Genomic DNA, 14,585 nt, shown 5'->3' with positions numbered 1-14,585 from the left:
GGAAAACATCCACAGCAAGAAGCAATGGGAAAAACCAGCTCCGGTTGGCTCCTTACCCCTCAGTACGCTCCGAATTTGGTGAGCTGTGCTGGCTCCCTATCCCAGAAAACGCTGCCATCTCTGCCTTTCTATTTTAACCACCTCGCATAAGGAGTGGAAAATTCTGAGAGGGAATTAAGCTGCTGGGAACGCTGCTAGGCACTGAGCTGTGAATAACCTCCCACTTGCCTGAGTCGCAAGAAACGCATTACTGAGGGAAGCAGGGCAGACCAGTGCCAGGATGGGAGACGGGCACAGATGCCCAGCTGTAACCACTTTGTGCCGAAGATGCCATAAAAAACAATATCCTGTGCATTATATTTATTATGTACCTTTATAAGAGCCCCAGGCAGCAACACGTGCCAGAGTCTGCGGCTCCAGACACAAGGTACAACCAGGCACCACTCATTCCCTGGTAGAGTATCTCATGGAGCAGTGTGCTGAAATTTCGTAAGCGCTGTGTGTCCCCAGCTGATGAACACGAACAAATGCCCCATGCCTAACGCACCCAAGTAGGGAGGCTGGGCATTATTGCAACTGCTGTAATCACAGCTTTATATCTCCAGCATGACAACAGACAGAGTTTCTATTACGCAAACTGCACCAGGTAGGGCCAAGCAACCCGCAGCGCGGCATCACTGGCATTCTAGGAACGGCTCCGTTCCTCTGCTGCCAAAACATACCGCCCGCAGCACGTCCCAGTGCGGTGGCATGCAGACGGGGAGCTACAACCACAGGGAAACATCTTGCTGTGGCAACTAGGGGTGCCTTTCAGGGCTGGCTAGGAGCATGTTTTGGGGGAATACCATGAAGCCCTGCTGGAGAAGGCCAGCGGCTGGATGGCTGTGGAGCAGCTCAGGCAAGATCCAGCACCACCCAGGGTGCCTGTTGCTTATATAAAACAGCTAATAAAGCTGGTTATCATCCAGACAGCTCCTGCACTAGGTGTCAGTGGCCATATGGAGGACTCCCAAAAACAATATACATGCCAGCTTTGCTGCCCAAGGAGAGGAATGTAAAGTAGGAACTCAGCAGTTCAGTTTTGCTGGTCCTCTAACAGACATCTAGCAACAAACATGGAGCAAAGCTATATTCAAAAGGCACTTAAGCACATGTGGATTAAAGTTAAGCATGTGTTTGCATGCTGTCCTAGATCATATCCATTGCAATCTCAGGGCCTGTGTCTGGGGAGACTTTGTTGGCAGAAGGCTTCTTCTGATACAAAATGCCACCTACTGAGAACAGACTTTCACTGGGGTGTCCATACCTAATGGGAGGACATACCAAACCCATATGCAGAGACAGGGAATTAGCCCTGTGGGTGTAGAGGTTCCCAGCACTTTTGTTCATGCCCACCAGCAAAAAAAACCCAAGCTCATACAGCTGCATTGTGCTCCCATATTTTTGTGAAAGAGCCTAGAAGGCACAAAAAAGCGGAGGAAACAGACTCGCATCTCTGCCCAATGAGGACACATCCTTTCATTCCTTAGGGTGAGAATGTACCACAGTGTATTTATTTGCAACGAAAAGCACAAGAGGCAGGTAGGCTTCGGTGAAAACTCATCCAAGTAAATTGTTAACATACATTACAAGAACTGGGGGCATCAAATGAAAGCAGCAAGCAAAAATAAGCAGTAGGAGGTGTCCGTTTACACAACAGGTAGTTACAATGTGGAATTCCTTGCTGCAGGATGCTGTGGGTACCAGAAGGTTACAGGGTTTCAAAAAACAGCAAGACAAATGTATGGAAAAAAAAAGAAAAAAGCCTCAACAAAGGTACTATGTCTGCCTCAGAAAGTCCCCAAAGTACAAATTGTGGGAGGCTGGGGAACATATGGGAGACGTATCGCTATACATTTGCCTTCAAATGATGCTTTTTGTTGTGCATGTGCTATCAGCCGTCGTTTGGAGACAGGCTGCTGGGCTCCACGAACCCTTGGTCTGACGCAGCACAGCTGTTCCTCCCCTGTGCACATGCACTTTTTGCTTGGTGGGGGCAGAAAGGAGCAGCAGACTCCCAGCGGTCAGTACCAGAGGGAACACCCAAGCCTTGGATCAGGCTCCGTCCCATAGCCGATTGTGCACGATCAGGGATAGATATTTTGCTTGAAACGAGATTGGGCAGAGACTTGAATCCGGGCATCTCTTGAGCCATTTCCCTAGACACAAACACTAGCACACGCCCCTCATATTCCAGTTCTGGAAAAAAAAAAGTAAGTTTCAGTCTGAAAATCACATTTCACACACAAAAAATGGAAATGTGACACAACACACTTTCTGCCAGAATAGCTGAAATATTGTGGCTTTGTCCCAACACAGACTGAGAGCTAATTAGGAAGCTTTAAAAGTTGTTCCCAAACAGAACTGATTTCTTCTGGTTATCTACTATGGCAGCCTCATTCCAGAAATACACAAATATGTCAAAAAAAAAAAAAAAAGACAAGGACATCAGCAATTCATAAATGTATTTGGAAAAGAATGGCACGGTCTATTTTACACAAAAGCAGGAGCATGGCTATGGTTAGAAGTTGAAGCTCTGAAAAGTGCTCAGTGTCTCTTTTTCCGGTGCGACGATAGGAAATGCCAAAGGCCAAGGGGAAGGGCTGTGCTGGGCGGAAGCTGGTGGAGGGTCTGGGCTCCTCTCCCCATCTCTGCAGCAGAAGGAAAGGTCACTGATTAAAAAGCACACCAGAAAGACAGTAAAGCACCATTCTAACACAGTAATGGCAATCCCAGGGATACAAAAGCACAAATCAGGCTAAAAAAACTTTATGAGCTTTGTTTAAAATTAAGATCCAACATGGTAAGCTGAAGCTTTCATGTCTGCTGCTCAGTCTTTAAGTCTTCAGAGTTCATGGTCCCATGCTTTTCTTGGTGACTCTTTGGGCTGGAACTGTGTTTAAAATAAAACTAGAAATGTGTGAAAAATGAACTGATTTCAGGTTTTTTTAGATTTAGTTTTTGCCACAGCCATTTTGAAATCTTTGCTTTTGAAATCTTGTGCAGAGCAGCTTCTGCCTAGGTAAGAATTTGGCCTAAATATTTACCCTGAAAAAGACTTTCAAAAATAGCAAGGTCAAAGAAGAATAGGGCCAAGGATCCATCCATGATTATCAACACTAGAATAAAATTTAAAAAAAAAATAGAAGAGAAACTTGCTACATGTCTCTCTAAAAAAATATCAGCAGTAGCATGAAACAGTGGGGCCAAATTTGCTGGACTAATTGGTGAGTAAATCCACTCAAGTCAAGTGGCTTATGAGCAGAGTAGCCTGCAGAGTGTTAGGAAAAGTAATGTTTTGCAACACAGGAAAAGAAAAAAATACTTAAGAGTAGCTGCTGCTCTGAGTGGACAGTTCCTGACATTCAAAATCATTACTGAATAATTAAGTTACCAACTCATTAGGGGTTATTTACATTGTTTACGAGCATGTGACTAATTACACAATGAAGATACCGAAACATATCACCTAATAACAGCATATGGTTGTGGCTTAGATGAATTGGGTGAGCGGGGAGATCCTGCCTAAGTGCTGCCAGCAAGCCCCAGCCTGCCCTGATCATGGGGCGCTCGGAGCGCTCCTTCCCCATCTCCCATGAGCAGCAAGTCCAGAAGAGACCAAAAAAAATTCCAGGGACACTTGCTTTAGAGGGGCCACAGCCCAGAGGGAAAGCAAGGAGGGCTGCACACATATCTTCACAGGGAAAAATGGATTAGAGGCCCCATACAGAGCCCCAATATCAGTGCCACTGACATGGAGGGCGTAATCAGGACAAGTGGTATTTGGGAGTGGTTCTCACTCTGTCCAGAGGCAAACTCCAAACCAAGAGAATTTGCTCCTGATGAAAGGTGTTTGACAGGCAACCTTGAAGAACAACGGCTTCAATTTCTAGAGAAATGGCAACATCGGTGCAAATGGAGCAATCTCCATTGTCCAGAGCAGAGACTCCATGCTGGCCTTGGAGGGGGACTTTGAGGAAGAAACCTCTCTCCAAACACCTAGTGAGTGTCCTCTGCAACAGCAGATTTTACTCATGCAGAAACTTGTCCTCCTGGACCAAGATTCAAGCAATGCTGAATTTGACACGATACATCCCTATAGAGGCTTTGTATATCCAGGGTTGCTGTAAATATCTCCCAGAAATATCCTGTCACTAGTGAGGCTTCCATGGGGGAGCTGGCTTCCCCTTACACAGTTCTTATATTCAGGCTACACAGTGTTACTTACCAGGTAAAATCAAGTTACATTAACAAACTAACTTCTTACAATATCATGTCTTCCTTTTTTAAATAGGCTTCCCCTAACCGCTTCACCATTTAAAAACAAAAAGGTGGACATGGAACTGACTTAACCAAAACTGATGATTCAGGGTAAAGGGTGGTCTCAAGGATGGTAAGGAGAAACTATGCCGCTGAAGGCTTAGCTCCACGGTGATACCAAATTACAGCACAGAAGCTCTGCAAATGCTCTAAGATGTTTCCTGTGTAGAAAAACCCCACGCAGGAGGAACATCCACCAACAGCTCACAGCGGTGTGAGATCTTTTAGCCCAGCCACGCTGAACCTCCAGTACACAGAAGGATGACACAGGCACCCAGTCCCCGGGTCCAGCCAGGGGTCCCACGTGCACCAGGCTTGCAGATGCACTGTAATGAGGACACCAAGGCATGACCGGGTAAGGGGAGTGCAAGACTGGATGTTTACCCACCAATGGCCAAGAAAGCCAGGGACCCCAGGGAGCTGTTTGTTAACCTCAATGGCAGCAACATCTTGGATGAGGTTCCTCCAGAAGAAAGTGCTTTATGGGTGATTACAAAATAAGCCAAACTTATTGTGCCACTTATGAATATACGCCACCTCCTAGATGCCGTCCCGTCTGATGCTATCACAGCATCTGCACATATCACAAAGCTGCCTGGTGTCCCCCCACTGCTCCGTAGATCAGTAGCACTCAGCCATAGCACCTCGCTCACCCTGCTCCCTGTGCCTCCACAGCACTGGGGTCCAAAGCTGTCACCCCTGACAGACGAATATGCCCCCGGTCACACAGCAGAGCAGTGGCAGAGACAGCGTCAGACAACAGCCATGGCTCTCCGAAGGTACCTTCAAGCAGCACAGTTTGCAGCCAGACTAATACCTGTTCTCAGTGGTGCTTTCTCCATTCCTGTTCCTCACCCAAATATTTCTGCTGCTGCTTGAAGGCACTGTGATGCGCAGGGCAGGAGTACATTGCACCTAGAATGGAAACTGGAAATCTGACAACACTTCTGAATTTTGGGTACAGCATACCCAGAAGGGCCCAGGACATTCTGGATGGAAGTCTCCCACTGCATTACTGGAAGTACTAGACAATCACACACAGAACACTCAGCATCACACGAGCAGAGGCAGAAGAAGAAAAGCCCTTGTCTTGTCTGGGAATGTTTTGTTCCATGCCAGTGCCCAGAAAGGGAATGAATGCCTCCCTGATGGGGCAGACAGGCAAGAAGGACATGGATGAAGTCTCACACTTGTTTCTGCAGGCAAGTCAGTGGTAGCACCACTGTGAACTATGGTTCCTTGTCCCTGCAAGCTCCTCGTGCTGCTCTTATTCCAACCACCCCAAAGTTAACCATGGGCCCCAACTTCCCATCCACTACCAGCTCCACCCCAAGCTCATGCCTCCAAGGCTGCCAGGGATTTGTACCCTGAAGCCCAGGGAGCAGCCACAGCCCCTGCTCTTTGGACTGGCTCTTTTGGCATAAATGCAAACTGAAGCTCCAGCAGGAACTTTACTATCTCTGAAGGAACCGTGAGGAAATCCCAGCCCAAGTCTTGAACCCGCAAGGGAGAGGCAAAGGACCCAGATCTCCGAGTTACCCTCTCATCTTCTCTCCCCTCCTGCCCTAAACAGGATGGTCAAGAGGGAACATGCTGATTTATTAAAGCAGCTCTTGTGCTGAAAAGAGGCCCTGGGTGCAGGACTGCTGAGCTCAGCTGAAATTGGGCATCTCCCACAAGGAGCGGGACAGGGAAATTTGTGTCAGCTGAGGAGTGACCCTGCTGCAAGGCGTCCAGCTGTTTCCCTTCCCGCCTGGGTCTGAGACAGCGCAAGCCTGCCCGCTTCCCTCCCCCAAACCGACCGTCACATTTGTCACAGACTACATTGGCCTAAATAGTTAGGTGTCACGTAGCCAGCAGCCTGCACGGGAAGATCTTACATAACTCAGATAAATAGGACAAGGTCAACACCAAGCCCGAGTGCCTCTTGCAGAAGACCCTGCACCGATGGGTCCTCCCAGCCCTTCCGCAGCACGGGGGGCTGCCAGGGACGGGGGGAAGCAGGGGCTGGCCAGGACCGCTGGCCACTCTGTCCGCAGGCAGATTGGAGGGCACTGTCAATATGTACAGGAAGAAATTCCTGGTAGGATTTGCAGGGCTGGAATTTGCCAGCGTCAGTCGGTAACCAGCGGTGCCAGATCAGGTGAGACGGTTTATTGAAACCACAGGTGTGGCCCTTTGTCTGTACCCAGCGCCTGGTGCGGTGGAAAAGTTTTACCTGGGTTACCTCACATCCCCTGCGCCTGCTGATTCAGGCTCCTCTCTCTATTTTTAAACAAGGTGTTCGGTGTCACCCAGTCAGGAAAATTACTCCGCACCTCCAGAAATAGGTGCTACACTTTATGCCTCCTTTGCCCCATCCCCAGGGAGTCCCTTAGAGGTGATACCATTTAGCGGCGGTCAGCACTGCTCCTTCATGCAAAGGGATTTCCGCAGTGTCTGCTTCGAGACTGTGCAAAAGTTTGCAGGAAACGCTGTGAAAGAGGGAAAAAGGGGGCTGAGTTGTAGGAGGGCACAGCACGGGAGAGATGAAGGAGCAGGGCTGTGCATTTTGCATTTTTGTGGAAAAAAGGAGGGAGGATAAAAAACATAGTCTGGGGAGAGGGGCCGGGGAGGCTGGATGCGGCGGGCAGCACGAGTGGGGGTCAACAGCCGGCCAGTGCCGGGCCACCATTCGGGAGCACTGGCCTCGGGAGCAGGGACAGATACCAGCTGGGGAGGACAGATCTGGAGAGGGGCCTGCCCTGTGCAACGGGGAGAGCAGACTGTGGGCAGGGGGGCAGAGGGGCCCAAATTAGGACGGGGTTTGCAATAGCGTGGGTTTTCTTTAAAGCCCCTGTTTTCACTGAGGGAAGAAATTTTTCAGGGCTTGTCTGAAAAAGAAAGGCAGTTTCTAGTCTTGGTGGTTTCAGAGTAAAGCTTAGAGTTGTGTCCCAAGAGGAATTTTACGGGTAAGCAGTTGGAAGTGGGGGAGGAGGGGAAGGGCTGTTAAATACAGATGCTTTGCTTTACTGTTATTTTTTCTTACTCTATCAATATGTTACGCACTTCAGGCTGGCAGTGCGGGATTTTCAGGGCTGGTAGGCAGAGGGTGTCTGCTCTGCCTTCACCCCTGCTTTGCTGGACAGTGCAATGAGGCTGCAGGACTGCCCTGGCTACCCGGTCTGTGCTGCTCAGGGAGGGTCCGGCACCACAGCAAGAGCAGTACCACCATCTCGCTTCCTTCTCCTACATCCCCTGTGCCCCTCTCACTTCAGGGAGCGCTGGCTCCTTTATGCAGACCCCCTTTCACACCCCCATGCATGGGCCTGTTGGGCTCTGCAGAGAGCCCAGAAAGCACCAAAGCAAGGCTGCAGCGCGGCCCTGGCTTTGTGACCTGGCATCACCAACCCTGACACGTCCGGGGACACGGGGCCAGCTACAGGTGTCCATCACCTGGAGGAAGCAGCCGGCGAGCTGTGTTTGTATCACGTGCCGGAGGAGGAAAACCACAGAGTCAGCCGGCGGCCAAAAACAACAGCCGGGAGAGGAGGAATTCATTAAGAGAAAAGGCAAGGGAAGCAAAGCGTGTTTGTATAAGGGCAGAGCCAGCGGCAAGCCGTCCTGCGACCCGCAGCCACGGAGGGTCCGGGCTGGAGTCATGCCCACCCAGCCGCCCCCGCGCTGGCTGTCTCCTTGGCCAGGCTGTCCCAGCGAGAGGTGTTTGGGGACCCTCCTGGCCCATCTCAGCAGGGCCAGGGGCCTCAGGCAGAGGGTCCTCACCAAGCTGGATGCTTTCACCCCTCCCCGGCAGCATCATTTCTTGCTGCCTTTGGGGTGCTCAGGCAGCAAAGCCCCTCGGGTGGGCGGATGGTTTTTCAGAGCCTGAGGCCCCGCAGGGGGGCACACCCCTGCTCCTCGTGGCTCCCTGGCTTAGCATCCCCTCTGGCACGCAGGCCAGCGAGTTCCCAGCAAAAGAGTTGGAACGGACTTCAAAAGGATTTACAGTGAGCAACCTTTCTATCTCTTGATCCTCTCAGCTGTACATTGGATTAGGGGCTGGCTGAAGCCCGGAGTCCTCAGTCTGGGGGCTCGCTCCCCTTGCTCTCCGAGGATGTACCGGGGATGTCCTCATCCCCAAGTCCCGAACTCTCTGTCTCCCATGTTGGCCCAGCAGAATGCAAGAAGGAAGTCCTGTCTGGTGACACTGGCATTTCTTGGACTCCAGCTAGTGGGGGCACGGGGGCCCTCCCAATGACATGGTATGGGTTTGGCCACTACAACAACATCTGGCAAAGCTCAGTAAGGCCACGGCATCTCCTCCACCTCGGGACTCTGCTGTTAGGGCTGCCCCAGGCAGAGCCCTGTATCCAGGAGGAGGGAAAGCTGAATTAGCCCAAACAGTGTCTTCCCTAACTGCAATTTGCCAAGGCAACCATCCCCACAAACCTTGCATTGCCCTAGGGCTGAGCCATTCTGATTTTTAACTGGGCTGCCTCTCCTTGAGAAATGTATTGGGTCCTTCCATAGTACGGCCATGCCATGGGGCTGACACATCTCCTCAGGTCCCGTGGAAGAGGGAATGGTGCTGGAGTAACACCCTACGGACTCGGAGGAAGGATAATTTCCCACTGAGGAGAGGTGCGTGGGGGAAGGGAGAAGAAATGCTGGGGGAGCTGCAAATCTTAACAAAAGGACTAGGCTTTCAAAATGGAAAAGGAAAAGGAAAAGGAAAGCTGGGGAGTGGGGTTGTTTTCTATTTTTCCAATGGACAAAAGAGCTGGTCTACGTTTTTGACTCATGAAAACGGGGAAAGTTTTTGAAAGGGAGAAAAATTATTCTGGCTGAGCTCAGGGTAACAGAAGAGTGGTTTGAGCTTAGCATTACTAACTTCCATTTGCTCTGCAGGACGGGACAGTGTGATGTAAAGTTCCTCTCTGAAAAGGATGTCCAGACTTTTTCCAATAGGTGGGGATGGGAACAGAGGTGGAGTCACTTCATTAAGGAGATGAGGACTGGAAACTGCTCAAGTGAAGTTCCTCTCCACTGCAAAAGTGAAGATGTTTAGCGATCACCAGAAAAAAAACATAGCCAGTATAGTGGACACGGTTACTGCAGAACAGGACACCAGGGCTCTCCTCCAAACTGGAGTAGAAGGGCTGAGCAGTGGCACTGGAGCAGCAGAACAAGGGTGAGGACACCAGGGTCTGGAAGCAGCATTGCTGCGCTCAAAGCCCACTCTTGCCACTGACTCCCAGCATGGCTTTGTGTAAATCTCCTTTGTGCCTCAGCTTACTGCTGTAAAACACAGGGGGGGAAAGTGAGGCAACTTCCCAGGGGTGGTGGGGGTGTCAGACACTACTGTTTTGTGTTTTGCAAGCTGCTGAGAAAGGGAGAGGAGTCCAGCCTGCTAGTGCAAGCAATGGATCCATCAGGGTCTACTGGGATGAGCTTGTTCGCTGAGTGTTTGGCCCCCATCACACTCTCCTCACAGCTGGGCCGGCCAGCGCTGGGAGGGCCACTGCACCGTGAGGTACGAGGCAATCACTGGACAGAGCCGCCACTGCTGCCACTGCTGCTTCAGCTTGTTTGTTTTCCTTAATCCCAAGAGACAGCATCTCTGACATGGCAGCAGCGTGATTAAAATGATCCAGCGTTGCTGTCACAAGCATGTAATTAGGGGTTTCCTGTGTCACTCCTGCTGGGAGGTCAGTGACTTGCCCTCCCTCACTCCAACAGCAGGAGGGGACGGCCGCCAGCTCCCATCTGCCTCTTAACCCCCTGCCCAGCTCTGGCCTCCAGCCTCCAGAGCCCTGGTGAGGGGTGGGCAGGCTGCAGCGCACAGCCAGGCTGGGGAGGGACAGCAGGCTGAGAGGGGTCAGGGAGACCCAGAGAAAAGAGGAGGGGGAGGGGGAAGACTGGAGACATGGGGGCTGGAAAGGGAGACTGCAGAGGAACCTCCCCCTTGGTACTCAGTACCCTTAGGTTTGCCCACAAAGCCCTCCAGCAAAGTGGACCGAGGGGAGGCAGTTTGACAGCTGCCAAGAAGGAGCCTGGCTTTCAAGAGGGGGTGCTTGGTGGGTTTTGGGAGGCTGTCCTTCAGACCTGACAGGGGACCTGCCTGTTCAAGAGTGACCCTGATGCCAGGGAGAGGGGAAGATCTCTCCTCATGAGCACAGGGGCCTTCTGGTGGTCAGTGTGAGGGCTACACTGCCCATGGATGCAGAATAGTGAAAACTGTAGCCTGTTCCCCCTCCCACAACCCTTTTAAGACATAACATAATACATCTTGGTCCATCCTGAGAGACCTGGGCAAGCTTTGCCATCCCCTACATCCTAGATCTCTGCCTATGATTACATGAAGAATGGGAGCCTTGCCACAGTCTGCCCCAGGTTCTCCCAAAAGGCACTGCAAAATCATTTAGGAGGTCCCCAAGGAATCATCTTGCTCCTCAACACCCATGTTTCCCTTGCGTCTAGCAGGCTGGTCAGAGCACAGAGGGGCTACTCTCACCAGATCGGTTTCTGAAGCTGTTGCACATGGGATTAGCTGCAAATCGCAGCAGAGAAGGACTCGCTGCTGGCCTGTCAGAACAAGATGAGGGTTTGTGCTGCATTTGCTCCTGAAGAAGGCAGGGTTTCCTCAAGCTCTGTTTATTTAGTGACCCCCACATAAGAGAATCCATCACATAGCCTCCTTTATTAATGCTGGCAATCATCTGCAACCAGCTGTTGCCCAGCTGTCAGGGCTGGTATTGCACAGAAATCCCTGCACAGAGGGCCATATCTCCTCATACTTACAGTCCTAGACTCCAAAAGAGACTTAAGGAAGAGCCTGGGAGGTTATGGCAGCAGCCTACTTAGTGGGGTTACTGGTACAGGCAGACACACTGGACCTTAGCTCCCACTCACACCATAAACTGCAGCCCAGGCTGGCCATGTCCCCACAGAGCCCAATATCAGTGCTCATCCCTGGCAAGAGCAAAGCACTTCTGTCTGTGAGGAGCTGCCACATGGTCACTGGTCCTCAGCCCCAGCAAATCTTAGCCCTCTCCAAAGCACCACATGCCACTGTGTTTAGAGGGGGGGCAAAGCCCAGATTCAGATGTTTAGGCCAAAGCAGATTGGCATCCTACATGTAAAGCAAGCTGTGAAAGTGACTCTCAGTTCTTCCCTTCCTGATCCCAACTATTTGCATCTAGCAAGGCGTACCTTCCAGAAGGGCATCCAGCTTCAAGCCAAAGACATCAAGAAACCGAGACGCCACCATCACTCCCAATAAAGTGCTCCAGTGAAGAGTTGCCTTCACCATTGAAAAAATTCTGCCTTCTTTCTAGTTTGGGTCTGCCTGGCATGAGCTAAGAAACAGGCAAACCACCCATGAGTTGCGTTCTACACCTAACACAGTTACCCAGAGCTACAGTCTTGAAGTAACTGCTATGTAAACCTACATGGGAGCAGACATCACCGAGGACTTTTGCAGGTTTCCTATACTCTCCATTGCATTAGAAAATAAATGAGCCCCATCCATAAAGCATGCTGTAAACAGGGGCACAATCTAGAACCCCACAGGCAGAAAAGAAGGGTTTCCTAATCCATGCTAGCAGCCATCCCAGCCACATGCTCTTGCTCAAACAATCAAGGTTTTCTCTGAAAAAGAAAAAAAAAGGAGCACAGAGGTCCTTCAAGTGAAGTGTCCCAGGAGCAATCTCGCGTCACAAAAAGCTCCAGCTAATGCAGGGGCTTAGGGGTCACTGTGTGGTTTAGCTACAAAGAGCCTTCTTGAAGGGGTAGCGCAAACCCAGCAGTGGGAGTGCAGAGAGAAGCTGCAGGAGGCATGAGGCAGCCATGCGGATCCTGCCAACCATCCTTCCCACTTCCTCCACAGGGAGCAGAGGGGAATGCTGCAGCATGCTGGCCTGTGGTGAGGATTACTGCTGAAATCCTCAGTGCATGCCCCGTGTATCTGGCCTGTGCACCAATATAGACCTCTGCACGGATGAGGCCTCCATGTAATAAGGAGCCATCTTGCTCCCGACCACTGGCACAGCCAGTCCCTGAAACTCCCCTGCTTTCTTCCTTGCACCCCTAATTCATATGACACGACATCTCCACGTTTCTGAGTGTGCTCAGGGTGATTCACTGCCACAGGCACAATGGCCTGTTTTAGTGCGAGGCTGGGGAGGAGCTCAACGTGCCAGGACAGAGATACTGCTGCTTTCTGAAACATCTCCCAGGAGGAAAACCCTTCACCTTGCCAAAGGCAGCGTCATGCTGGCTGTGCCGCTGCAGGGTTAGCGGTGACTGACACATGCAGAGTCCCCTCCCAGGATGTGGGAGCTAATCACTTCCCTTGACCTGCCACAGCCCCAGGTGTGGGAACGTATCCCATAGCAGATGAGACCCAGGGTGCAAAGCACAGACGTGTTGCTTCTGGAGGGGAATGGGATGTTGCTCTATATTGAACCAGTGGAGGGGACACCAAATTTACATGCAATGCTGGTAACTTTGAAAGCAAAGCAGAAGGCATCCTTTAAACCTCAGGCAGGGAGGAGGCAGACAGCTATTTGTCATCTGCAGGACTATTGGACTGGGTAGGACCACCAAGGCCATCTGTCCCAGTCCCTACAACTACAGGCTGATCCAGAGAGGTTACAAGGACATTCACCGCCATCCCCTCCATTGCTCACATCATGAAATATGTCATTGTCCTCCTCTGCAGTTCACAGGAACATCTCCTGGTCCCCTGGGAAAGCAGACCATGCCACGCACTACAGAAGGTTAAAAAATTGTTCCTGTCAATCTGATTTGGATGGAAATATTTTCCTGACCCCAAATCTGGCATTTCCTTAAGGCTAGAGCATGTGCATCAGACATGTGAGGCAGGCCTTGGAGCAGTTTCTCTGTGCCACCAAAGTCACTACAACACCCCACCACATCTTGTCTCTAGCCGTAGCCAGTGTTCAGTGCAACAGGGCAAAAAAGAAACCTTTTTAATTTCTTTTCAGAATTCTTTCTAAGCAAAACAAAAGGGAAAAAAAGTTTGCTGGTGGGTTTATAGGGGCAACCTGAGATAGGGATTCATTTAGCACAATTGTGTGTATTAATAGGGATTAATTAGTGGGCTGCACCAAACTGATATGAGATCACTTTTCATGTCCCGTTTGGCAATACCACCAACTGGAACATCCAAAACTCAATATTGCAAGCTTTATTCCTCTAGTCCAGAACCCCGTTATCCTGTCATCCGATCCACTCCATAAATTCAGCAATCCTGCCAATGAATTATTCAGCTGTCCTAGGTCTTATGCATCAGCTGCTACCCCATGTAAGACCAAAATCACAAGGAATGGGAAGAGGGAGAAAAAGTAAGACAGTTTGCTTTCTCCGTAGCTAGAGAATGCCCTATGGCACGTCCCAGAAAGAGGGCCAGAACTCCCCAAAGTGCTTGTGCTCTTCTAGCTAAAATGCAGAATGACCATGGGGAACGGTAAGATATTCATAAGCTTGATGTGATTCTTGTATTAAGACTGTTGAACTTGTATCATTTAAAGCTCATGGTCACTGAGATTTCTACAGAACACCATTTTACACTCCTTTTTTTTTTTTCCTGTTTATTTAATTCACACATGTAACTGGTGCAGGAAGCACTGACAGGACATGACTCAGAAACACATACAAGTGTATCCCTTTACATTTATGCACGTAAATTCCCAAGAATTTGCTGCTGAGGATGGTTGCATTGCACTGAATGTAACAGCTACTTGTAGAAAAAATCCTCGGGGCCATCTGAACTCATGTAAATGACCCCTCCCTGGACACCCTGGGGCCTTCTACCATGATGGGAAACAGCCATACTTACTCAGGCATTGGCCTGTGATGGAGGACCCAACACCAAAAGTCCTACCACTTTTGGCTAACAAAAGCAAGGCATATTTTCGCGACGTTCCTTCTCCACAAAGGGGTGTGCAGCCCAAAGAAAACACCATCCCTCCATTAAAAAACAATCTTTTCCCTTGGAAGTAGAGTATACCATAAAGGACCGGTGTTAGTCACCTCTCTTAACAAGCTGATGGAAGGTGGTATATTTTGGAGCACGGGGTGAGAACACTATCATTCATATGCTAGCTGATACTGCACCAGGGAGTCAAGCCCAGCCTCGCCTGTGATGGCTCTGCTGATCTTTATCTGCTAGAAATGTGATGAATCTATTCAGAGCTGGATCTGGTGGGGAACCTGCAATAGGT

General features: G+C 50.3%; 2 protein-coding genes across 2 annotated transcripts in view; one reads left to right on the top strand and one right to left on the bottom strand.

The window, feature by feature from the left end:
- The window catches only part of VEGFA (vascular endothelial growth factor A), a 79,899-nt gene extending 68,291 nt beyond the window's left edge, over positions 1-11,608 (bottom strand). Inside the window, exon 1 of the mRNA XM_009880453.1 lies at positions 11,551-11,608. Within this exon, the coding sequence (XP_009878755.1) occupies positions 11,551-11,608 (58 nt within the window). The remainder of the gene's footprint in view (positions 1-11,550) is intronic.
- A 2,210-nt stretch (positions 11,609-13,818) lies between these two features.
- MRPS18A (mitochondrial ribosomal protein S18A) overlaps positions 13,819-14,585 on the top strand; it is an 84,854-nt gene continuing 84,087 nt past the window's right edge. The window contains exon 1 of the mRNA XM_009880452.1: positions 13,819-13,828. Within this exon, the coding sequence (XP_009878754.1) occupies positions 13,819-13,828 (10 nt within the window). The remainder of the gene's footprint in view (positions 13,829-14,585) is intronic.

The sequence above is a fragment of the Charadrius vociferus genome, unplaced genomic scaffold, assembly GCF_000708025.1.
Source record: "Charadrius vociferus isolate BGI_N301 unplaced genomic scaffold, ASM70802v2 scaffold62, whole genome shotgun sequence".
Taxonomy (NCBI): Eukaryota; Metazoa; Chordata; class Aves; order Charadriiformes; family Charadriidae; genus Charadrius; species Charadrius vociferus.
The sequence above is the reverse complement of the archived record's forward strand: the minus strand, read 5'-3'. Positions and strand labels throughout refer to the sequence as shown.